The sequence below is a fragment of the Pseudophryne corroboree genome, chromosome 4, assembly GCF_028390025.1.
Source record: "Pseudophryne corroboree isolate aPseCor3 chromosome 4, aPseCor3.hap2, whole genome shotgun sequence".
Lineage (NCBI taxonomy): Eukaryota > Metazoa > Chordata > Amphibia > Anura > Myobatrachidae > Pseudophryne > Pseudophryne corroboree.
This window is the reverse complement of record NC_086447.1, coordinates 900,317,503-900,342,941: the sequence shown is the minus strand read 5'-3', so window position 1 is coordinate 900,342,941 and position 25,439 is coordinate 900,317,503. Positions and strand designations below refer to the sequence as shown.

General features: G+C 45.9%; 1 protein-coding gene across 1 annotated transcript in view; it reads right to left on the bottom strand.

Annotated features, from left to right (window-relative positions):
* The window catches only part of PLB1 (phospholipase B1), a 191,824-nt gene extending 168,830 nt beyond the window's left edge, over positions 1-22,994 (bottom strand). The window contains exons 1-6 of the mRNA XM_063919416.1: positions 22,931-22,994; positions 22,627-22,664; positions 19,917-19,974; positions 2,657-2,711; positions 2,519-2,570; positions 760-837 (exon numbers count right to left, since the gene is read on the bottom strand). Of these exons, the coding sequence (XP_063775486.1) occupies positions 760-837; positions 2,519-2,570; positions 2,657-2,711; positions 19,917-19,974; positions 22,627-22,664; positions 22,931-22,994 (345 nt within the window). The remainder of the gene's footprint in view (positions 1-759; positions 838-2,518; positions 2,571-2,656; positions 2,712-19,916; positions 19,975-22,626; positions 22,665-22,930) is intronic.
* Between the last annotated feature and the right edge of the window lie 2,445 nt (positions 22,995-25,439).

Genomic DNA, 25,439 nt, shown 5'->3' with positions numbered 1-25,439 from the left:
GACAGGGGCCCAGAACCTAGCCATGGTACTGCACATGTGCGATTCCTCTCCTGGTAAATACGGTGGAATGTAGCCCATAGGGTCCGGAACTCTACACAGCTGCTGTGCACGTACAAACGGACTTTACCGGAGATGGGTCCTTCAGAATTTTGCATAACGTAGCCCATAGGGTAAAATGACGTTAGATGCCAGGGACAAGCTCCCGAATGCCAGGGACAAGCTCCCGAATGCTTCACATCTCGGAGCTCGATATGTTTCACAGAAACCTATGGGGGCTGCTTTTGCGAATGAAAAGATGTACAGATGGGTCCACGTTTATCTTGGCCTTTAATAGGATTAATTGAGCCAGGTCAGTCAGACTTAATCCCTTGCTGTAATGACTTAATCCCTTGATGTATTGTTCTCTGTATTGTATTGCAGCTGAGAACAATAGATGAAGGGTTTATGTTAATAAACCATGGTGTCCCTAGGTGCAGCAAAGGAGTCAAGATAAAGGTGGACCCATCTGTATGAAGATATCTGCTGCAGTGTCCTTCATACATCCCAATACTACTTATCCATGAAAACAGCTGTTTTGGGGGATTTCCCACAAAATTCCCTTGATAAATCTGCTCCTGCAAATGATTTCTTTCAATGACCCCCATACCTCCCCGTAACCTCCCCCCTCTCATCTAGTCCTACCATTGGGGCTATTATTTCCATCTCACTGTCCTGCTGCATTGCTGACCCGTGTGATCAGACCACCGCCGCTGTAATTACCTGAACACAGAAGCCGCATGGGTCCCCTGCTGTGACAAATATCAGGATCATCTTCCAGTCGTCAGCGAGAGACACCGTCTGCGGAGCAGAAAGAGACAGTCATTTGGGCCCTGATGCACATTTTGACCGCATGGTGGAAAATCCGTGTGTTCTCCTGTATGCTGTGTGGTGCCAATCTCTGGGCCTAATTGCAGAGCTGCAAAGAAAATGTCTGTGCAATTCCGTGTAGTTAAAATTCAAATGTAGCATGAGGCGTCTGTGGGAGATAGATGCCTACTGTTACCCGTAACTCTGTGTGCCGCGTCTGAGAATACAGCCGTGGATCACCATCGAGACCATCGGTCGTGATTCACATTGCTTACTCAGGCTAGCTGTAGGATCAGAACATCCATGTCCAATAAGTCTCCATCTGAAGACGCAAACCCTGGACCTGTCACATCTTACGCACGCAAATACAGATGCAGCTGAATGTCAACTTGGACATATGGTCGACAAGAATAATGCAGACATGGTTAAAATGTCGACGACATTTACCATGTAGACACCAGAATGCCGGCAATACATTTTTTGTCATTTGTTAAAATATGCAAAATTATATGTATGTCGGTATTCTGGCACCGACATTCTGAATTCTGACTGTTGACTTTTCATGGTACACCTGGAGGGAGGAAGATGGAAAGGTAACATGACGGAGGGTAATAGATCCACGGACTAGTCACACAGCAGTTGCGGTGGGGACATATATAGTAATAGAAGTCAGGAAGGCATAAGGCAAGCATATTGCTATTGTTAACACTAAGACCTAAAATATAAAAAAAAAGTTTCACCCTTCCCTCAATAATCCCCAGCAAAAAGCCAAACCGGACCACAATCACAAACAGGGCAAACTGGATGAACCTCAAATAAAGTTTCCTGTCTGAAAAATCTATAAACGTTATTTCAGCAGGACAAGGTACAATCTCACAAGATACAGTATGTTTATCTTACTGATACATTATCCAGGAACTGTACATTGAAGCTCAGTCATTTCATCCAAAGCTACCCTGCCACACACAGAATTGTGCTTCCAAGATATAGATATCGGGTGTGTATCGCAGCATGTGTACTCTAGATGCTCCTGTATCGCTCAGCTACCCAGATAATATTGTATTAATAAATAGCAGTGATATCATCATTGTGATAAGTATCTGAGCCAGAGTTGCCCACCCTCCCTCATTCCGCTGGAGACTCCCTGAAATAGTAGCAATCTCCCTCACTCCCTGAATAGATCAGCAATCTCCCTGATTTTACTTTACATTCTTGGGGTAAAAAAAATAAATCAGAGACACATACATTCAAATGAGTTCATCAGTGCTATTTCCCTGCATTGTTATAAGGCACAATGATCCATATGGCTACATGCATTTTAAATAAGGTTTCTCTTGGCCACTTACAGTATATGGAAGCTCTTCTAAAACACAATACACGAACAATTCCTGAAAAATATCAGGGTATTTTCTTCAACAAGTAGATCTTACAAACTTTGGGGCTCATTTACATTTGGATGTAAGTCATTTTCATGACATGCCTCTCAGATGTAGCGGTGCGCGCCCGCGCTTATAGGTGTTACTTTCACAGTCTCCCTGACATGCTTTTTCAAAAGTAGGCAAGTATGATCTGAGCCCCACAGTATTGCCAGCTAGGAGTAAATATGTAGTAGAGACCAGAGAGAAAAGAACTTTATACAGGTATATCTGAAAGTAAACACCGTGGACTGTACCAGGCTTTGCTGAAGACTCTCCGTCAGTTTCTTGGCTTCATCTACCAGCTTACTATAACACAAATATATATTGTGAATGATTAGAGAGCGCAACAAAACACGGTGCCTGCAGCACTTACTTCATTGAGAAATACTTACTCCTGGGGGGCAGGGGATATGTTGGAAACAGAGTAATGCAATCTCTGGCCCACGTCTATAAATGAGAAATATAATATAAGTAGTTGTAAGACCAAATATATAAAATATAGGGGGTCATTCCGAGTTGATCGCTAGCTGAAAATGTTCGCTGCGCTGTGATGATGCAAAAAAAACGGCCCTTCTGCGCATGCGTATGCGGCGCAATGCGCACGCGCGACGTACTTTCACAACAGCCGAAGTAGTTTCAAACAAGGTCTAGCAAAGTTTTTCTGCCGCACTGCTGGCCGCAGAGTGATTGACATGAAGTGGGCGTTTCTGGGTGTCAACTGACCGTTTTCAGGGAGTGATCGAAAAAACGCAGGCGTGCCCGGAAAAACGCAGGCGTGGCTGGGCGAATGCAGGGCGTGTTTGTGACGTCAAATCCGGAACTAAATGCTCTGAAGTATTCGCAAGCTAGGAGTAGGTCTGGAGCTACTCTGAAACTGCACAAAATTATTTTGCTGCCGCTCTGCGATCCTTTCGGTCGCACTTCTGCTAAGCTAAGATACACTCCCAGAGGGCGGCGGCCTAGCATTTGCACGGCTGCTAAAAACAGCTAACGAGCGATCAACTCGGAATGACCCCTTAATCAGAATTCAACATTTTATTATTTCTTTAGGGTATGGCCAGATCACCCATTAAGTAACCTACACTTCTGCCGAGAGTCAGAAGGCACTGAGGTGGTAGGATTACCCTGATCAGTTACTTTTTTTTTGCAAACATAGGGGGTTAGACTGGCCCAAACCAAGGGGTCCTAAACCGCCTCCTCTTTGGGGATGTCCAGCAACATTGATTAATTCAGGTTGAAACGCGTCATGAAGCAGCCCAGACTGCGCGTTTCACCAAGAATGTGGGCAGCAGAGAGGGGCCTACAAATCTCGGGTGCTTCTGCCGGACATTCCGGGATAGTAGGTAAGTATGCACTAAAGCCTCATTCACATTAATCTACTTTCTCACATTTCACAAGCTAATAAAGATGTTAAAATTATAAATGAGACAGTGAAGTCATCCCATCGCCCTATCCTGCACACCCAATTTCTCATGAATGAATGTAATGTACAACAGGATGTCTTGTTAAAAGTGCAACACATGAAAAGTACATGAAAAACACACGTGTTAGTTTGCATGTAGCTACCATTATCCCAGCACATACAGTACTGTATGTATGCAGTGTACAAGACAATAGTGACCACACATTTTATAATAAGTCACTGTGTGCTATATATTTATTACATGGTCCTGGTAGTGCGATGGTACGTTATAAGTAAAACATCATAGTAATATGAATGTGTATTATATTTCCAGCACTGTGATATCCGGATTTCCTCCCCCAGGATATAAAGAGTTTTTGAGTCACGTGTTATACAATCACCCAGGATGGACAGTTGGCACTTACATGACTCGGTGAACCGACTCGCCCCCAGGAGCGTCTCTTCCAGACTAGTAATAAATAAATACAATGGCAATAAGGAAAGAAATCAGTTGGCACTGCGCCCGCCGGTCATTAGAATAATTACACCACTTGGCACAGGCTGGCAATGCCCAGGTTATGTTTGATAATCGCTGTTAAGGAAACTATGTAATGACAAATATCAGCAGATCTCAATAGAGTTTATGAACTTACCCTGCAAAAAGATTCCCGCTGTGGCCATTTGCGGCAGGTTCCTGAAGCATAAATTACAGTAATATATTAATCATCAGCACTTTAAGCCTCAATGGGGGGAATTCAAATGTTTTAAAAGTCGTTGGGTGTCTGTTTTTTCCTGTCTATTAGATAGGAAAAAAGAGACAGCCAACTGACTTTTCAAACAATTGAATACCCCCCAATGTGTGTTTTTTAATTGTGAGTAAAACTGCACCGAGGCACAGACACCAGGCCACTTAATCACCAGGCCTGTATCAAAATTTGATAGGGGACCAGTTATCTGCTCCAAAGTCTTTAGGACCCTACATAGTGATCTCCAAATTCTCCAAGTGGTCATGGCAAGAGAGAGCTGTCCATTAGCAGTGCATATGCCATCGATGTAGGAATTAACTAGAGGGGCACTATACAAATAACTGCCCTGTGGGGATTTTTAAACGCAGCAATAGTTGATGTAAAATAATATTTTATTTGCATTTGCTGCTGCACAGAGATAGACAGGGGGGCCTGATTCTGACCCGGACGCGAGTGGGTTTGCTGACGCACCTTGCAGATTGTGTCATACTGGGTGTGCAAGGAAATCAACCATTGTGCATGTGCTGAATAAGGCATACAGTATGCACACTGGCAGAGATCTAGGGGATCCAAGAGGGGGATGGGGAGTGGACTAATTTCTCAGGCCTGGGATTGTTCGAGTGGCGCAGTGGTATCCTGGTACATCTATGGAGGTCAAGTTATATCCTGCTCCTACTGTGTTTTACAGCAACCCTTATCTTGCATCTGGGCCCTCAGTATGTCTTGGAGGCACTGCTGAGATCATAAGTGTGGGCAGAGCGATTGGATCACTCTTTCTGTAGAATGGTTGTTACTGGGTGGTGACTGGGTGATGATAACCATGCAGAACTATGGGAATGTCATGGGAGGGTCATGGGCCAACTTCAGTTGAATGTGGATGGAGATGGGACATCTGTTTCAGATGTATCTTCTGCAGCGAGCAAGGATTGAGAGCATGTCTAGTTACTAATGACGATGGTTGCAATATGCGGGATGGTGTTCCACATGTAGATGCACAGATTTTCTACATGCATAGAAGGATTCTTGCATTAGCATAAGCATAGTTAGTATGTTGCCGCAACTGTATGAAAAGAGGGCGCAAATGTGTCTTTTCCATCTGATCAACCCCCAGTCCTTCTACAGATCAATCCTCCTTATCTCTATTACATATTATACTTTCTTGGTCCCTTCTTCTGTACTGTCCACGCCCAATATCCATAACTGCGTCACTTTCGCTGCACAGTAACATCACTGGATTTTCTGCTACTTACAATTTTTAAACTTCGGAGAGTGGAGATGACTTTTATGTCCAGCGGATTCAACGCATGCACTGCAACAGATGGGGAGACACTCAGATTAATGTGGTAGCTTTTACAGCTGATAGTAAATAGATAATCAAACGCTGACAGTAACCAATTAATTTGTTTAGTAACGATTACATTGGAGGCCAGACCACCCCATTAATTTGTCAGGATGCTCTGGGGGAAAAAAATATAATTTGCCAACCAAATCTGCACGTGTGTCGCCAACTTCAGGGCACATTGACAACTTGTCGCATTCTGTCTAGTTTACATGTCATTTTGATGCATAAGAGCAGGGTAGAAAGCCTACAGGGAACAGAACACAAGAGCCTGTGGCAAAATTATCTCCTTTACAGCACTGAAATTGTGGTATTATATTGGTCCATACCCAGGGGCGCTAGAATGTTTTGAGGTTGGGGGTGGGTGGTGGTGGTTTCAGAAAAAAATCACAAGTTTGCGCTTCCCTCCAAAAAACCCCACCACCACCACAGCGCGGGGAGGCGCTTACCTCCAAATCCCGCAGCGATTCCGCCTTTAAAAGGTCTGCCTTCGCAGCGTGCTCTACCCCGTGCTCTTAAAGGAGAAGTCACCGCGGGGATTCAGAAGGTAAGCGCTCCCTCTCGCCAGTACCTGCGCCTCTGTCATATTTTTTTTTGAGGGGGGGGGGCGTGCTGCCCCTTTGCCCCCCCCCCTTCTGACACCTCTGCCCACGCCTCATATGCTATACATCCATTAAGCTTAGTGTTTCCATAGCAGCAGTTGGCTGAAGTTGAGCTAAAGACAGGACAGGCATAAAAAATACACATATTTGTGTTGCATGCACTCTAGAGATGTGCGTGGACTCCTGTGTTTTGGTTCCAATTTCATCCTTTTGTTTTGGTTTTGCTAAACCACCATTAAGTGTTTTGGTTCTGATTTGGACTTCGGTTCAGTTTAAAATCGATAAAAAATGATAATAAGTGCACATGTCTAGTTCACTCATAAACACCACGATGCACCCGCCCCCTGTACACAGAGGTAGCAGTCACTTTGCAGACTGAAGGAATATTCATGAGAATGCAGCCTATCACGCCGCTGGGAACCAGTGACATCACAGATCCACTAATGCACACTGCATACAATAAATATACAGATGTGTCCTCATACACCTACCCTCAATACGCCATATGACGCAAAATGCCTGGTGCAACTGAGACACTCCGAGGGGAGCAAATGCACCATCTCTTTCTTTAAATTGTAAGTCTTAGATGAATCGCAGATGCAGCGAAACACCTCTCAGAGTACAACAGACACTGGCTTATAACACGTACTGAGGGCCTAATCCAGCATAGCAACGCCAATGCAGGAGGAGGTGCATACACAACTGCTTGCTGCATTTGCAATTGCACTGCTGCGACTACATCACAGCCTGGGATCAAACATTGCGACCATCAGTCGCCATGTTCATCTGCAATGGCAAGCTGAGTAAGCGACATCTTACTCAGGCTTGCCGTCGCTGGGCGGCTTGCGAGGCCAAGGAAACTGTGTCTCACGACGCAGTGCTTGGCCTTGCAACTCCCGGAAAATGGGGATGAGGTGCCCCCGTTTCCAGCAATGATGGCCGCCCCGCCCCTCCCTACGAATGCCTACGCATGTCAATCCTGCAGAGGCGTTCTCAATCCTGCGATGCAATCGCAAGACCCGTTTTGCGTTCCTAACTATCGTGAAAATATAAGTAGGCAATAAAACATTTTGGGAGACATTTATGGAAAGTGCTCCCTGTAGAGTAACCCATAACAACCAATCAGATGTTTCCCTCCATCTTCTAAACTGAACTAGAAAATGAGAGTTAGAATGTGATTAGTTGCCATAGGAAACAGCTGCTTATCTGCATCAACCCATGAACAAATGGATAAATGCCGCCTCCACACTGTGTTCCAAATTGTCTAAATTAAGGATATGACTTTCTAGATGTTTGATAAGCTCTCACGAGCAGGGCCCTCTTCCCTCAAGTGCTTTTCCTTCTCTTACTTAAACCATCTTTGATGGCACCAAATCCCTCTGCTGCCCTGATACTAATTTCAGCGTCATCTGCTGACGCAGCTATGTGTATATAGTACCCTCTACTTGTACTACATTGTCTTCAACTATAAGTCACTGTTTTCCTTATTTGTTTATGTACTCTGTAATTGGGCGCTGCGGAACCCTTGTGGCGCCGTATACATAAAGGATAATAATAATAATAATAATAATAAGATTTTAAACCTACCGGTAAATCTTTTTCTCGTAGTCCGTAGAGGATGCTGGGGACTCCGTAAGGACCATGGGGATAGACGGGCTCCGCAGGAGACATGGGCACTTTAAGAAAGACTTTGACTCTGGGTGTGCACTGGCTCCTCCCTCTATGCCCCTCCTCCAGACCTCAGTTAGAGAAACTGTGCCCAGAGGAGACGGACAGTACGAGGAAAGGATTTTAGTTAATCCAAGGGCAAGATTCATACCAGCCACACCAATCACACCGTATAACTTGTGATATACTATCTAGTTGACAGTATGAAAAAACAACATATCATCGGTCCAAAACCGATGAAACTATAACATAACCCTTATGTAAGCAATAACTATATACAAGTCTTGCAGAAGTAGTCCGCACTTGGGACGGGTGCCCAGCATCCTCTACGGACTACGAGAAAAAGATTTACCGGTAGGTTTAAAATCTTATTTTCTCTAACGTCCTAGAGGATGCTGGGGACTCCGTAAGGACCATGGGGATTATACCAAAGCTCCCAAACGGGCGGGAGTGTGTGAATTACTCTGCAGCACTGATTGAGCAAACAGGAGGTCCTCCTCAGCCAGTGTATCAAACTTATAGAACTTTGCAAAGGTGTTTGACCCCGACCAAGTAGCAGCTCGGCACAGCTGTAGTGCCGAGACCCCTCGGGCAGCCGCCCAAGACGAGCCCACCTTCCTAGTGGAATGGGCCTTAACCGATTTCGGTAACGGCAATCCTGCCGTAGAATGCGCCTTCTGAATCGTGTTACAGATCCAGCGAGCAATAGTCTGCTTTGAAGCAGGGCCGCCAACCTTGTTGGCTGCATACAGGACAATCAGTGCTTCTGTTTTTCTGATCCGAGCCGTTCTGGCCACGTAAATTTTCAAAGCCCTGACCACATCCAGGGACACGGAATCCTCCAAGTCACGTGTAGCCACAGGCACGACAATAGGTTGGTTCATATGAAAGGATGAGACCACCTTAGGTAGGAATTGAGGACGGGTCCGCAATTCCGCTCTATACATATGGAAAACCAGATAGGGGCTTTTATGTGATAAAGCCGCCAATTCCGAAAATCGCCTAGCCGAAGCCAAGGCTAACAACACGACCACCTTCCAAGTGAGATATTTCAACTCCACTGTTTTAAGTGATTCAAACCAATGTGACTTAAGGAAACTTAACACCACGTTAAGATTCCAAGGCGTCACCGGAGGTACAAAAGGAGGCTGAATATGCAGCACTCCCTTCACAAAAGTCTGTACTTCAGGTAAAGAGGCCAATTCCTTTTGAAAGAAAATGGATAAGGCCAAAATCTGAACTTTAATGGAGCCTAATTTTAGGCCCAAATTCACTCCAGTTTGTAGGAAGTGAAGAAAATGGCCTAGATGGAATTCTGCCGTAGGAGCATTCCTGGCCTCACACCAAGAAACATATTTGCGCCATATTCGGTGATAATGTTTAGATGTCACGTCCTTCCTAGCCTTTATTAACGTAGGAATAACCTCATCCGGAATACCTTTTTCCACTAGGATCCGGCGTTCAACCGCCATGCCGTCAAATGCAGCCGCAGTAAGTCTTGGAACAGACAGGGACCTTGTTGAAACAGGTCCTGCCTTAGAGGAAGAGGCCACGGATCTTCTGTGAGCATTTCCTGCAGATCCGGATACCAGGTCCTTCGTGGCCAATCTGGAACAATGAGTATTGTTCTCACTCCTCTTTTTCTTATTATCCTCAACACCTTGGGTATGAGAGGAAGAGGAGGAAACACATAGACTGACTGGAACACCCACGGTGTCACTAGGGCATCCACAGCTACCGCCTGAGGGTCTCTTGACCTGGCGCAATACCTTTGTAGCTTTTTGTTGAGATGGGACGCCATCATGTCTATTTGGGGCAGTCCCCACCGACTTGCAATCTGCGCGAAGACTTCTTGATGAAGTCCCCACTCTCCCGGATGCAGGTCGTGTCTGCTGAGGAAGTCTGCTTCCCAGTTGTCCACTCCCGGAATGAACACTGCTGACAGAGCGCTTACATGATTCTCTGCCCAGCGAAGAATTCTGGTGGCTTCCGCCATCGCCACCCTGCTCCTTGTGCCGCCTTGGCGGTTTACATGAGCTACTGCGGTGACGTTGTCTGACTGGATCAGAACTGGTTGATCGCGAAGTAAGATCTCCGCTTGACGTAGGGCGTTGTATATGGCCCTTAGTTCCAGGATGTTGATGTGAAGACAAGTCTCTTGACTTGACCAAAGGCCTTGGAAATTTCTTCCCTGTGTGACTGCTCCCCAACCTCGGAGGCTCGCGTCCGTGGTTACCAGGATCCAGACCTGAATGCCGAACCTGCGTCCCTCTAGAAGGTGAGCACTGTTCAGCCACCACAGTAGAGATACTCTGGCCCTGGGGGACAGGGTGATTCGCTGATGCATTTGCAGATGTGACCCGGACCATTTGTCCAATAGGTCCCATTGGAATGTCCTTGCATGGAATCTGCCGTAGGGAATGGCTTCGTATGTCGCCACCATTTGTCCCAGGACTTGAGTGCAATGACGTATTGACACTTGTTTTGGCTTCAACAGGTTCATGACTAGAGTCATGAGTTCCTGCGCTTTTTCTGTCGGAAGAAAAATCCTCTTCTGGTCTGTGTCCAGAATCATGCCCAAAAAGGGCTGACGAGTTGTGGGATTCAGCTGCGACTTTGGAATATTGATAATCCAGCCGTGTCGCTGTAACACAGTCAGTGAAAGTGATACGCTGTTCAGCAACTTCTCCCGTGATCTCGCTTTTATGAGGAGATCGTCCAAGTACGGGATAATTGTGACAACCTGTTTGCGCAGGAGCACCATCATTTCCGCCATTACCTTGGTGAAAATTCTCGGGGCCGTGGAAAGCCCAAACGGCAACGTCTGAAATTGGTAATGACAATCCTGTACCGCAAATCTCAGGTACGCCTGATGAGGAGGATATATGGGAACATGCAGGTATGCATCCTTTATGTCCAGAGATACCATAAAATCTCCCCCTTCCAGGCTGGCGATAACCGCTCTGAGCGATTCCATCTTGAACTTGAACCGTTTTAAGTAAAGGTTCAGGGATTTTAAATTCAAAATGGGTCTGACCGAACCGTCCAGTTTCGGGACCACAAACAGAGTTGATTAGTACCCCTTCCCTCTTTGAAGCAGGGGAACCTCTACCACCACTTGTAGAAGACACAATTTGCGAATCGCATGTAACACTAGCTCCCTTTCCAGGGGGGAAGTCGGTAGGGCCGATTTGAAAAAACGGCGAGGAGGCACCTCTTCGAATTCCAGCTTGTAACCCTGGGAAACAATTTCTATTGCCCAGGGATCCACCTGTGAGTGAACCCAGATGTGGCTGAACAGTCGAAGACGTGCCCCCACTGGGGCGGACTCCGTCGGGGGAGCCCCAGCGTCATGCGGTGGATTTTGCAGAGGCCGGGGAGGACTTCTGTTCCTGGGAACTAGCTGTGTTTTGCAGCTTCTTCCCTCTGCCCTTACCTCTGGCAAGAAAGGACGATCCACGTACTCTCTTGCTTTTATTGGAACGAAAGGACTGCATTTGATAATGAGGCGCTTTCTTAGATTGTGAGGGAATATATGGCAAAAAATTCGATTTACCTGCCGTAGCCGTGGAGACGATGTCCGAGAGGCCCTCTCCAAACAATTCCTCACCCTTGTAAGGCGACAACTCCATATGTCTCTTGGAGTCGGCATCACCTGTCCACTGACAGGTCCATAAGACACGCCTAGCAGAAATAGACATAGCGTTTATCCTGGAACCCAGTAAACTAATGTCTCTTTGAGCATACCTCATATATAAGACAGCATCTTTTATATGCCCTAGGGTCATTAAAATGGTATCCTTATCAAGGGTCTCAATATCCGCTGATAAGGAATCTGTCCATGCTGCTACAGCACTACAAACCCAGGCCGACGCAATAGCCGGTCTGAGTAACGTACCAGAATGTGTGTAAATGGACTTCAAGGTAACCTCCTGCTTGCGGTCAGCGGGATCCTTGAGGGTAGCCGTATCTTGGGATGGAAGCGCTATATTTTTTGATAAGCGCGTCAAAGCTTTGTCTACCCTAGGGGAGGATTCCCACCGGATTCTGTCCTGCGACGGGAAAGGATACGCTATTAGAATCCTTTTGGGAATCTGCAGTTTTTTGTCTGGAGTTTCCCACGCTTTTTCGCATAATTCGTTCAGCTCATGTGATGAGGGAAAGGTGACCTCAGGCTTCTTTCCCTTATACATGTGTACCCTCGTGTCAGGGACAGGGGGTTCCTCAGTGATATGCAAAACATCTTTTATTGCGATAATCATATATCGAATACATTTAGCCACCTTTGGCTGTAATTTTGCATCATCGTAGTCGACACTGGAGTCTGAATCCGTGTCGGTATCTGTGTCAACTATTTGGGATAGTGGGTGCTTCTGAGACCCCGAAGGTCCAGGCGACATTGGGACAGGCATGGGTTGACTCCCTGACTGTACCCCAGCTTCAGCTTTGTCTAATCTTTTGTGCAATAAATTAACATTAGCACTTAAAACATTCCACATATCCATCCACTCAGGTGTCGGCACTGCCGACGGAGACCTAACATTCATACACTCCCCCTCCTCCTTAGGTGAGCCTTCAGTCTCAGACATGTCGACACACGCGTACCGACACACCACACACACACAGGGAAGCTCTTTTCTGAAGACAGGTTCCCCACCAGGCCCTTTGGAGGGACAGAGAGAGAGTATGCCAGCACACACCCCAGCGCTATATGACCCAGGAAAAAACACAGTATGTTTACCCAGTAGCGCTTTTGTTATGTATATGCGCCAATTATGTGCCCCCCCTCTACTTTAAAACCCTTCTTTCACCGTGTGTTAAGCAGGGGAAAGTCCGGGGAGCTTCCTCTCAGCGGTGCTGTGGAGAAAAATGGCGCTGGTGAGTGCTGAAGGAGAAGCCCCGCCCCCCCGGCGGCGGGCTTCTGTCCCGCTCAAATTTCTCAATAACATGGCGGGGGCTCTTTATATACATGTACAGTGCCCAGCTGTACATGTATATATCTATATATGCCACAGGAGAGGTTTAAATTGCTGCCCAGGGCGCCCCCCCCCTGCGCCCTGCACCCTTACAGTGACCGAGGTGTGTGAGGTGAATGGGAGCAATGGCGCACAGCTGCAGTGCTGTGCGTTACCTCCATGAAGATCAAGGTGTCTTCTGCCGCCTCTGATGATCTTTTCCTCAATACTCACCCGGCTTCAATCTTCCGGCTCTGCGAGGAGGACGGCGGCGCGGCTCTGGGACGGACGGCTAGGGTGAGACCTGCGTACCGATCCCTCTGGAGCTAATGGTGTCCAGTAGCCTAAGAAACAGAGCCCTGAAACTCAGAGAAGTGGGTCTGTTTCTCTCTCCTCAGTCCCTCGATGCAGGGAGTCTGTTGCCAGCAGGCTAAAACCTAACTAAAATGCTTTCTTTATCAGGAGAGCTCCTGAAATGCACCCAGTCTCCACTGGGCACAGTATCAAACTGAGGTCTGGAGGAGGGGCATAGAGGGAGGAGCCAGTGCACACCCAGAGTCAAAGTCTTTCTTAAAGTGCCCATGTCTCCTGCGGAGCCCGTCTATCCCCATGGTCCTTACGGAGTCTCCAGCATCCTCTAGGACCTTAGAGAAAATAATAATATAATTCATTGCTACAATATGGCCACTGGTAACAGTTGAACTAGACTTGTCTGACATCTGTTGCCCTTGCTACAAGGATGAATAAAACTAATATTATATGTTCTTTTCCATATATATATATATATATATATATATATATAAAGCAAAAGAAGAATGGCAGCGGCACTCCGTTTGAAATTGATGAAAAAAGCGTGAACGCCTTGACAAAGGGGTCCAAGGACCCCGAAACGTTGGTTCTATATGTGACCACTGTGATGTTCTATTGAATTTGAAATACACTTTTTTCATCAATTTCAAACGGAGTGCCGCTGCCATTCTTCTTTTGCTTTATGGATTATTTACTGCGGAGGGCACCCGGATTTACCACAATACATTGGGAGTGCCGGGCATAACAAAATTCCAATTCTATATATATATATATATATATATATATATAATAAGAATTTACTTACCGATAATTCTATTTCTCATAGTCCGTAGTGGATGCTGGGGACTCCGAAAGGACCATGGGGAATAGCGGCTCCGCAGGAGACTGGGCACAAAAGTAAAAAGTTTTAGGACTACCTGGTGTGCACTGGCTCCTCCCCCTATGACCCTCCTCCAAGCCTCAGTTAGGATACTGTGCCCGGACGAGCGTACACAATAAGGAAGGATTTTGAATCCCGGGTAAGACTCTTACCAGCCACACCAATCACACCGTACAACTTGTGATCTGAACCCAGTTAACAGCATGATAACAGAAGGAGCCTCTGAAAAGATGGCTCACAACAACAATAACCCGATTTTTGTAACAATAACTATGTACAAGTAATGCAGACAATCCGCACTTGGGATGGGCGCCCAGCATCCACTACGGACTATGAGAAATAGAATTATCGGTAAGTAAATTCTTATTTTCTCTAACGTCCTAGTGGATGCTGGGGACTCCGAAAGGACCATGGGGATTATACCAAAGCTCCCAAACGGGCGGGAGAGTGCGGATGACTCTGCAGCACCGAATGAGAGAACTCCAGGTCCTCCTCAGCCAGGGTATCAAATTTGTAGAATTTAGCAAACGTGTTTGCCCCTGACCAAGTAGCTGCTCGGCAAAGTTGTAAAGCCGAGACCCCTCGGGCAGCCGCCCAAGATGAGCCCACTTTCCTTGTGGAATGGGCTTTTACAGATTTTGGCTGTGGCAGGCCTGCCACAGAATGTGCAAGCTGAATTGTACTACAAATCTAACGAGCAATAGTCTGCTTAGAAGCAGGAGCACCCAGCTTGTTGGGTGCATACAGGATAAACAGCGAGTCAGATTTTCTGACTCCAGCCGTCCTGGAAACATATATTTTCAGGGCCCTGACTACGTCCAGTAACTTGGAATCCTCCAAGTCCCTAGTAGCCGCAGGCACCACAATAGGCTGGTTTAAGTGAAATGCTGAAACCACCTTAGGGAGAAATTGAGGACGAGTCCTCAATTCTGCCCTGTCCGTATGAAAAATTAGGTAAGGGCTTTTATAGGATAAAGCCGCCAATTCTGAAACACGCCTGGCTGAAGCCAGGGCTAACAGCATTACCACTTTCCATGTGAGATATTTTAAGTCCACAGTGGTGAGTGGTTCAAACCAATGTGATTTTAGGAACCCCAAAACTACATTGAGATCCCAAGGTGCCACTGGAGGCACAAAAGGAGGCTGTATATGCAGTACTCCCTTGACAAACGTCTGAACTTCAGGAACAGAAGCTAGTTCTTTTTGGAAGAATATTGACAGGGCCGAAATTTGAACCTTAATGGACCCTAATTTTAGGCCCATAGACAGTCCTGTTTGCAGGAAATGCAGGAATCGACCCAGTTGAAATTCCTCTGTAGGGGCCTTCCTGGCCTCGCACCACGCAACATATTTTCGCCAAATACGGTGATAATGTTGTACGGTCACATCCTTCCTGGCTTTGATCAGGGTAGGGATGACTTCATCCGGAATGCCTTTTTCCTTCAGGATCCGGCGTTCAACCGCCATGCCGTCAAACGCAGCCGCGGTAAGTCTTGGAACAGACATGGTCCCTGCTGGAGCAGGTCCTTTCTTAGAGGTAGAGGCCACGGGTCTTCCGTGAGCATCTCTTGAATTTCCGGGTACCAAGTCCTTCTTGGCCAATCCGGAGCCACGAGTATAGTCTTTACTCCTCTCCTTCTTATGATTCTCAGTACTTTTGGTATGAGAGGAAGAGGAGGGAACACATACACTGACTGGTACACCCACGGTGTTACCAGAGCGTCCACAGCTATTGCCTGAGGGTCCCTTGACCTGGCGCAATATCTGTCCAGTTTTTTGTTGAGGCGGGACGCCATCATGTCCACCTTTGGTTTTTCCCAAAGGTTCACAATCATGTGGAAGACTTCTGGGTGAAGTCCCCACTCCCCCGGGTGAAGATCGTGTCTGCTGAGGAAGTATGCTTCCCAGTTGTCCACTCCCGGAATGAACACTGCTGACAGTGCTATCACATGATTTTTCGCCCAGCGAAGAATCCTTGCCACTTCCGTCATTGCCCTCCTGCTTCTCGTGCCGCCCTGTCTGTTTACGTGGGCGACTGCCGTGATGTTGTCCGACTGGATCAACACCGGCTGACCCTGAAGCAGAGGTCTTGCCTGACTTAGGGCATTGTAATTGGCCCTGAGTTCCAGGATATTTATGTGAAGTGACGTTTCCATGCTTGACCACAAGCCCTGGAAATTTCTTTCCTGTGTGACTGCTCCCCAGCCCCTCAGGCTGGCATCCGTGGTCACCAGGACCCAATCCTGAATGCCGAATCTGCGGCCCTCTAGGAGATGAGCACTCTGTAACCACCACAGGAGAGACACCCTTGTCCTTGGAGACAAGGTTATCCGCTGATGCATTTGAAGATGCGATCCGGACCATTTGTCCAGCAGATCCCACTGAAAAGTTCTTGCGTGGAATCTGCCGAATGGAATCGCTTCGTAAGAAGCCACCATCTTTCCCAGGACCCTTGTGCATTGATGTACTGACACTTGGCCTGGTCTTAGGAGGTTCCTGACTAGGTCGGATAACTCCCTGGCTTTCTCTTCCGGGAGAAACACCTTTTTCTGTACTGTGTCCAGAATCATTCCTAGGAACAGCAGACGTGTCGTCGGAATCAGCTGCGATTTTGGAATATTTAGAATCCATCCGTGCTGTCGTAGTACTACTTGAGATAGTGCTACTCCGACCTCTAACTGTTCTCTGGACCTTGCCCTTATCAGGAGATCGTCCAAGTAAGGGATAATTAAGACGCCTTTTCTTCGAAGAAGAATCATCATTTCGGCCATTACCTTGGTAAAGACCCGGGGTGCCGTGGACAATCCAAACGGCAGCGTCTGAAACTGATAGTGACAGTTCTGTACCACAAACCTGAGGTACCCTTGGTTAGAAAGGGCAAATTGGGACATGGAGGTAAGCATCCTTGATGTCCAGAGACACCATATAGTCCCCTTCTTCCAGGTTCGCTATCACTGCTCTGAGTGACTCCATCTTGAACTTGAACCTTTTTATGTAAGTGTTCAAGGATTTCAGATTTAAAATGGGTCTCACCGAGCCGTCCGGCTTCGGTACCACAAACAGCGTGGAATAATACCCCTTTCCCTGTTGTAGGAGGGGTACCTTGATTATCACTTGCTGGGAATACAGCTTGTGGATGGCTTCCAATACCGCCTCCCTGTCGGGGGGAGACGTTGGTAAAGCAGACTTCAGGAACCGGCGAGGGGGAGACGTCTCGAACTCCAATTTGTACCCCTGAGATACTACCTGCAGGATCCAGGGGTCCACTTGCGAGTGAGCCCACTGCGCGCTGAAATTCTTGAGACGGGCCCCCACCGTGCCTGAGTCAGCTTGTAAGGCCCCAGCGTCATGCTGAGGACTTGGCAGAAGCGGGGGAGGGCTTCTGTTCGTGGGAAGAGGCTGTCTGCTGCAGTCTTTTTCCCCTTCCTCTGCCCCGGGGCAGATATGAGTGGCCTTTTGCCCGCTTACCCTTATGGGGACGAAAGGACTGAGCCTGAAAAGACGGTATCTTTTTCTGCTGTGAGGTGACTTGGGGTAAAAAGGTGGATTTCCCAGCCGTTGCCGTGGCCACCAGGTCCGATAGACCGACCCCAAATAACTCCTTCCCTTTATACGGCAATACTTCCATATGCCGTTTGGAATCCGCATCACCTGACCACTGTCACGTCCATAACCCTCTTCTGGCAGAAATGGACATCGCACTTACTCTTGATGCCAGAGTGCAAATATCCCTCTGTGCATCACGCATATATAGAAATGCATCCTTTAAATGCTCTATAGTCAGTAATATATTGTCCCTGTCCAGGGTATCAATATTTTCAGTCAGGGAGTCCGACCAAGCCACCCCAGCACTGCACATCCAGGCTGAGGCGACTGCTGGTCGCAGTATAATACCAGTATGTGTGTATATACTTTTTAGGATATTTTCCAGCTTCCTATCAGCTGGTTCCTTGAGGGCGGCCGTATCAGGAGACGGTAACGCCACTTGTTTTGATAAGCGTGTGAGCGCCTTATCCACTCTAGGGGGTGTTTCCCAACGCGCCCTAACCTCTGGCGGGAAAGGGTATAATGCCAATAATTTTTTAGAAATTAGCAGTTTTTTATCGGGGGAAACCCACGCTTCATCACACACCTCATTTAATTCATCTGATTCAGGAAAAACTACGGGTAGTTTTTTCACACCCCACATAATACCCTTTTTTGTAGTACTTGTAGTATCAGAAATGTTCAAAACCTCCTTCATTGCCGTGATCATGTAACGTGTGGCCCTACTGGAAAATACGTTTGTTTCCTCACCGTCGACACTGGAGTCAGTGTCCGTGTCAGTGTCTGTATCGACCTGAGGTAACGGGCGTTTTATAGCCCCTGACGGTGTTTGAGACGCCTGTACAGGTATTAACTGATTTGCCGGCTGTCTCATGTCGTCAACAGTCTTTTGTAAAGTGCCGACACTATCACGTAATTCTTTCCATAAGACCATCCAGTCAGGTGTCGACTCCCTAGGGGGTGACATCACTAACACAGGCAATTGCTCCGCCTCCACACCATTTTCCTCCTCATACATGTCGACACAGCGTACCGACACACAGCACACACACAGGGAATGCTCTGATAGAGGACAGGACCCCACTAGCCCTTTGGGGAGACAGAGGGAGAGTTTGCCAGCACACACCAGAGCGCTATATATATACAGGGATAACCTTATATAAGTGTTTTTCCCTAATATAGCTGCTGTATATATTAATATGCCAATTTAGTGCCCCCCCTCTCTTGTTTTACCCTGTTTCTGTAGTGCAGGACTGCAGGGGAGAGTCAGGGAGCCTTCCTCCAACGGAGCTGTGAGGAAAAAATGGCGCCAGTGTGCTGAGGAGATAGGCTCCGCCCCCTTCACGGCGGCCTTTCTCCCGCTTTTTAATGGAAAAATTGGCAGGGGTTAAATGCATCCATATAGCCCAGGAGCTATATGTGATGTATTTTTTGCCAAACAAAGGTTTTTTATTGCGTCTCAGGGCGCCCCCCCCAGCGCCCTGCACCCTCAGTGACCGGAGTGTGAAGTGTGCTGAGAGCAATGGCGCACAGCTGCGGTGCTGTGCGCTACCTTATTGAAGACAGGACGTCTTCTGCCGACGATTTTCCGGACCTCTTCACTCTTCTGGCTCTGTAAGGGGGCCGGCGGCGCGGCTCCGGGACCCATCCATGGCTGGGCCTGTGATCGTCCCTCTGGAGCTAATGTCCAGTAGCCTAAGAAGCCCAATCCACTCTGCACGCAGGTGAGTTCGCTTCTTCTCCCCTTAGTCCCTCGGTGCAGTGAGCCTGTTGCCAGCAGGTCTCACTGAAAATAAAAAACCTACTTTAAACTTTTACACTAAGCAGCTCAGGAGAGCCCCTTAGCCTGCACCCGTCTCGTTCGGGCACAAAAATCTAACTGAGGCTTGGAGGAGGGTCATAGGGGGAGGAGCCAGTGCACACCAGGTAGTCCTAAAGCTTTTTACTTTTGTGCCCAGTCTCCTGCGGAGCCGCTATTCCCCATGGTCCTTTCGGAGTCCCCAGCATCCACTAGGACGTTAGAGAAATATATATATATATGTATGTATGTATGTATGTATGTATATATACCATATGTCTTTTGTATTGGCTACAATAATAAATCATGAATAACAGCAGTTAATGAAGTCACAGAAGGGGGGGGGGTGTATCTGCCCCCCCCCACCCATTTGTGGTATGATGTGCATACACCACAGATGAACTCACCTGATGTTGGGGCTGTGTCAGATCTCCTGTTATTAGTATTACACGGCAACAGGAATTTCTGTTGAAGATAATAGGAGATAATGAACCTTAATAACAATGCAATGTAATAGCACAGCGGCCTTTGTACCCTTACCAACCATTATATATGTATTATGTACAGTGGAACCCTGATATTTATTACGCTGCAGCTGAGGGACAGTGACATTTGCTAATATTTGTAAAGCTTTTAGGACTAGACAATGAATAAATAAATAAATAAATAAATAAATGAATGAATATCAAGACCACGGCTGTTACAATACAAATCAGATTTTAAAAATGTAACACAGCACAATCCGTGTAATGCTTCTGTAACTTTAGTTTAATAAAAATTATCGGTGGGATATAAATTGCAAAATATTATTATTAACACTTAGGAGTAGCAATGGGTTATATGGTTATCTGCCTATGACTGAATATAACAAGAATCATGTTCTTCCTATATATGGTGACAGAATCTGGTGTTTATACAGATGAGGATATATTTGAATGGGAATACATTTTTATTTCTAGACATTACTAGATTGAATTAAATGAGTTTCCAGTCAAGTTTATTTTTTATAATTTAAACTGTTTGTATGTGACCTCACAGACGTGTTATTTGGTCTTACTGGGTGTAGGCGTAATAAATTGGAAAACCAATGTTGTGGGTAAAGATCTCGTTGGACTGTCATACCTAATACCAGTGGCCATGATATGCAAATTAGGGGGAGGAGATAGAGTCTGGTATTTTTGCATTCACTAACTGCTCCCCATTTGAATTAATATAAAACATGTGACCCCCAGTGGGTGGAGCCTAGTTATTCATAATGGACAAACCTATAAAATGATTAAGTATTTATCCAATTAGCGGTGTCCTGGTGTAAACAGAAATGACCAGTATTTCCAGTGCTGAAAATAATATATCATGTAAAAAAAGAATTCTATTCCATACAAACAAATATTTATATATTTAAATGGCTTTGTGATATGACAGAACAATGAAGGCATATTTATCATACTTGTGTTAATGATTATATACTGCATTGACTGACGTATCCTGGGAACCCAGAATGTGACTGGTATCGATTCTTTAGTGGCTGATACAAATATACATTTCCCTTAACGCAATATAAAAAAGCTAAATATTTTCCATATTTGTTTTGCGTTTTCCTAAAAAAAATATATATATTTTATTTCTCAGTGACCCTTCAAATTACCAGGAAAGACAGATGACGCATAACTATAGGATAATTCTACCCAAAGATAAAACTGTTATTGTGGGACGGATTTCAATGAAGCCTGTATATAACTCGTACTATCTAGTGAAGTTGGTATTGACGCCTTTGTTTTGTGTTATAGAATTCTTTATCATTGAGGCATTATGCAACCAACACGTGGGGCTTGGCGTAGGAAACATAATATGAACTCTTTATATATGCTATTGTATAACTGCTGCTTTAGGTTTGTTGCTATAAAATAACATTTAAAATAAAATGCAGCACCGGGTCATTGTAGCCATCACGGGGTCTGGCGGACCCAGCAAACGATGCACTAACATTGGGTACAATTTATGTTTATTGACCATCATTTGGAACTACAGTCTATGGTTCGGGTGGAGTGTTTCCTAACTCCTAACAATTTTAGGCTCATTTATAAAATCATGATATCTCACTAGTCAGTGGCAGGAATTAAATACCCTCTACTTCCACCGTTACCTTATGGGCAAGGCAGTGGCAAAATCATTAGCTAGCTGGGGTGCCCCAATTTCCACCCACAATCCAAATACTTGCTGGCAGGTTGTATTCTAAAACATTGACGTGTGTATGTTTGTGTCATGTGTGTAAGTGTGTGTGTGTGTGTGTGTGTGTGTGTGTGTGTGTGTGTGTGTGTGTGGTATGTGTGTGTGTGTTTGTGGCCACGCGATAGGGAATATACAGGTGAGAAATATGAAGCAGTGAAAAAAGTGGAGAAGTTGCTCATAGCAATTAATCAGCTTTTACCCATCATTTATAAAGTACATTCTATAAAACGATAGGTTGAAGCTGATGAGTTGCTATGGGCAACTTCTTCCCTCTTTCCACTGCTGGATTCATCTACCCCATAGAGTGTAAGCTCCACGGAGGCAGGGACTGACATGAATGATTAACTATCGTCCTTAAAGCGCAGCAGAAAATGTGTGGCTTATATGAAAACATATAATAATAATAATAATAATAATAATAATAATAATGCTACAGTATGACAACAGTTTCAGAATTAGGGTTATCCATCGTTGGGTTTACAATCTATGGTGCCATTGGTGATTACCATTAATGGCATGAACTCCTTAATGGGGCATCAATTATGGTTTGCACCCATCTTTGGGCATTACTGCTGCTGGGAATCACGGAAGGGTTGGGTACTAAGCACTGTTCTCCTTCATCGAGTGGAAAAAACCCCAAAAAACATTGTTGCCCCTCCCTCGGGCATCAATGGCGTAAAACCATCGACCATCAGTGGAAAATCAGTGGTGGTTGTTAAACATCTATGGACGATGGTCATCAATACTTTGTGGATACCTTCTCAAAGCGTCTACACTTGTTTTTATTATAAGTATCATTATTATCATTATTATTATTATATATACCATATGTGTTGTTATTATTATTATTACATGCCGGCATCATATGTTTCTTTTTAGTGCTCTTACCGGTGATTCCGCCAATTCCGCTTTCACCTCAGGCTTTCCTAAAATAACAGAGTTTATGATAAGTAACTTGACATTAAGGAGCTGATTGGCTGGCACTTTATCTCCGTCCACTTTATCTCTCTCCAAAACGTAGTAATAATTAGTAAATATATATACAGAAATGAACTCCCTTTATGGGACAAATTCAATAGATGATGACAGTACCCACAATATTATATTTTGCTTATGAAAGTAGAGTAACCAAAGTTGTCAAAAACTTTTCGGCATATTTGGGCAACTCATAAATCATCCTCCTGTTACTCACCCTCCACCAGCACCAATGATAGTGTGAGCAGGAGGCAGGACACTGCTCCAATCTGGACCCCCATCGCTTCCCTGTGAGGCTACTCTGCGACGCTATGTCCGATGTCACCGGCTCTGTACGTTGCTACGATAGATGGAGAAGCGCAGCTGTATACCTCCGGCTGCTTTTATACTCCCAGCGTGCGACTGATAACCCAGCAGCCATAAATTGTGTTATCATCTTCACCTTTGAGTGCTGAAGCCCGGCCTAGTGCACAATAAAAGTAATAAGCAGCACAAACATCTCAATGTCACACTTGTAGAACGTCATCTGACACAATGGGGGGAATTCAAATGTTTGAAAAGTCAGTTGGGTGTCGGTATTTTCCTATATAATAGACAGAGGGAAAAAAGACACCCAACCGACTTTTCAAACAATTGAATATCCCCCAGTGAGTCCCCCAGGAGCGGCTGTCATTGTATGTTAGTACAACGTGGCTCAGCCGCTGAAGGTCTCATTTCCTCCGTTACTGGAGGAACTGCGCAGTCTGCTCTCCTCACAGCTACACCACACAGCATCAGAGACCGATTTCTACTAGGTATACGAGCAATCGCCACACTCTGACGTCTGCATTTCCAGACGCATTCCCAGTTTCAGGCAATCTGCTAGTACTTTGGGAAATATTTTATAATGTTAGTTGGGAAGAGATAGGACAATCGGGCAAATGCAACAGTCTGTGAGTTGTAGCAAGTGCTGAGATTTAAGCAATTTATCCGTAAGATTCAATCACGGTTAGATGTATTCGCCCCCAGCCAAATCAGCGACTGACACACTTTTACGGAAATCTGATCTGGCACAAAACTGTTGGCACCCTCAAAGGGTTGTGAGCAGATTTCTGTGAATTCGGGATTCGCCAGGTGGAAGAGGGTTGGGAAATACGGTGCCATTGCCGGCATTTAAACACTGCATCAACGGCAATTCACACCCTTCGTCTGCAATTGAATTCCCCCTTTAAAGTGCCAATTTTATTTCACAGGTAAATCCAAGTTTTAAAACATAATAAAATAAAAAAACAGTTGTCACTTAAAAATAAATAATTGTCAAAATCTCTGCACTTGCTGCAACTCGCAGACACGTAAGAGGCAGGAGATTGCAGGTCCTGCCAATATTTAGGAAGAACTGTAAGGAGCGCGTTGTTGAAGTGTAAAGGGGATAAACACTGCGTATAATAATATTATTACAGGACTCACTGGTGCCATGGCACGCGGGCTCAAGAGATCACACACGTTTTTGTCATCTCAAGAGGCGACACATGGATGTTGCAGAACACAATTGGTATAAACAATCTGTAATAAATACCAGTCTACTGTAACTTTCCCTCAGATAACCAATAATCCTGTGAAATAGAAGCCTCAATTTTGCACTGAAGGCCTAATTCAGCATGCTGATGACATGTGAAGTGTGCGCACAAAGGGGGTAATTCAGAGTTGATGGCAGCAGCAAATTTGTTAGCAGTTGGGCAAAACCATGTGCACTGCAGGTGGGGCAGATGTAACATGTGCAGAGAGAGTTAGATTTGGGTGGGGTGTGTTCAAACTGAAATCTAAATTGCAGTGTAAAAATAAAGCAGTCAGTATTTACCCTGCACAGAAACAAAATAACCCACCCAAATCTAACTCTCTCTGCACATGATATATCTGCCCCACCGCAAGTGCACATGGTTTTGCCCAACTGCTAACAAATTTGCTGCTGCCATCAACTCTGAATTACCCCCAAAGCATACCTCCCAACATTTCTGTTCCATAAAGAGGGACCTTCGCCGTGCCCGCCCCGAAAAGGGGGCATGACTTTGGGGAAAGGGGGGCGTGGTTGCTCGGCAATGCCGCTACCGCATGCCACGCCTCCCATTTTCGTCACTGAGGGGGCATGCCCAGCGCTCTGTGAGCTGCTGGCATGCCCCTTCTCCCTCCTGTGAATTATTCACCACAGAGCAGTGACTGCAGGAGCCTCATAACTGCCCCTGAAAAGGGGGACTGTCCCACGAAAATGGGGACAGTTGGGAGGTATGCCCAAAGTAAGATGTGACAGCATCTCACTTGTGCCAACGCTTCTGCTTGATTGGCAGGCGTAGATGTTCGTGGGGCATCGAGTCTGTGTTTAAGGGGCGTTACGGCAGTGTCGGGGGGGAGGGGGCGATCCGGACAACGCAGGTGCATCCGGACCATTGGAGGGCGGGCCGTGGCAGCATATTATTGAATAACATTTTTTGACTCACATATTTTTCCTTCAAGGCCAGTGAAGGAGAGAATTTAAAAAGTTGATAAGCATTAGTAATCAGACTGCAACTCGAGACAGGAGGAACGGAACAATTTGTCCCTATGATAGTATGCACAAAATAACACATCATTGCTCCCCTTAGCACAGGTTTAGAAACTGCCAAAATAGCAGTGATGTATCCTGGCCCAATCCCATATGTGTACGTACAGTATGTCTATAGGACATCCAAACGTCATCCGGCATATCACGGAAC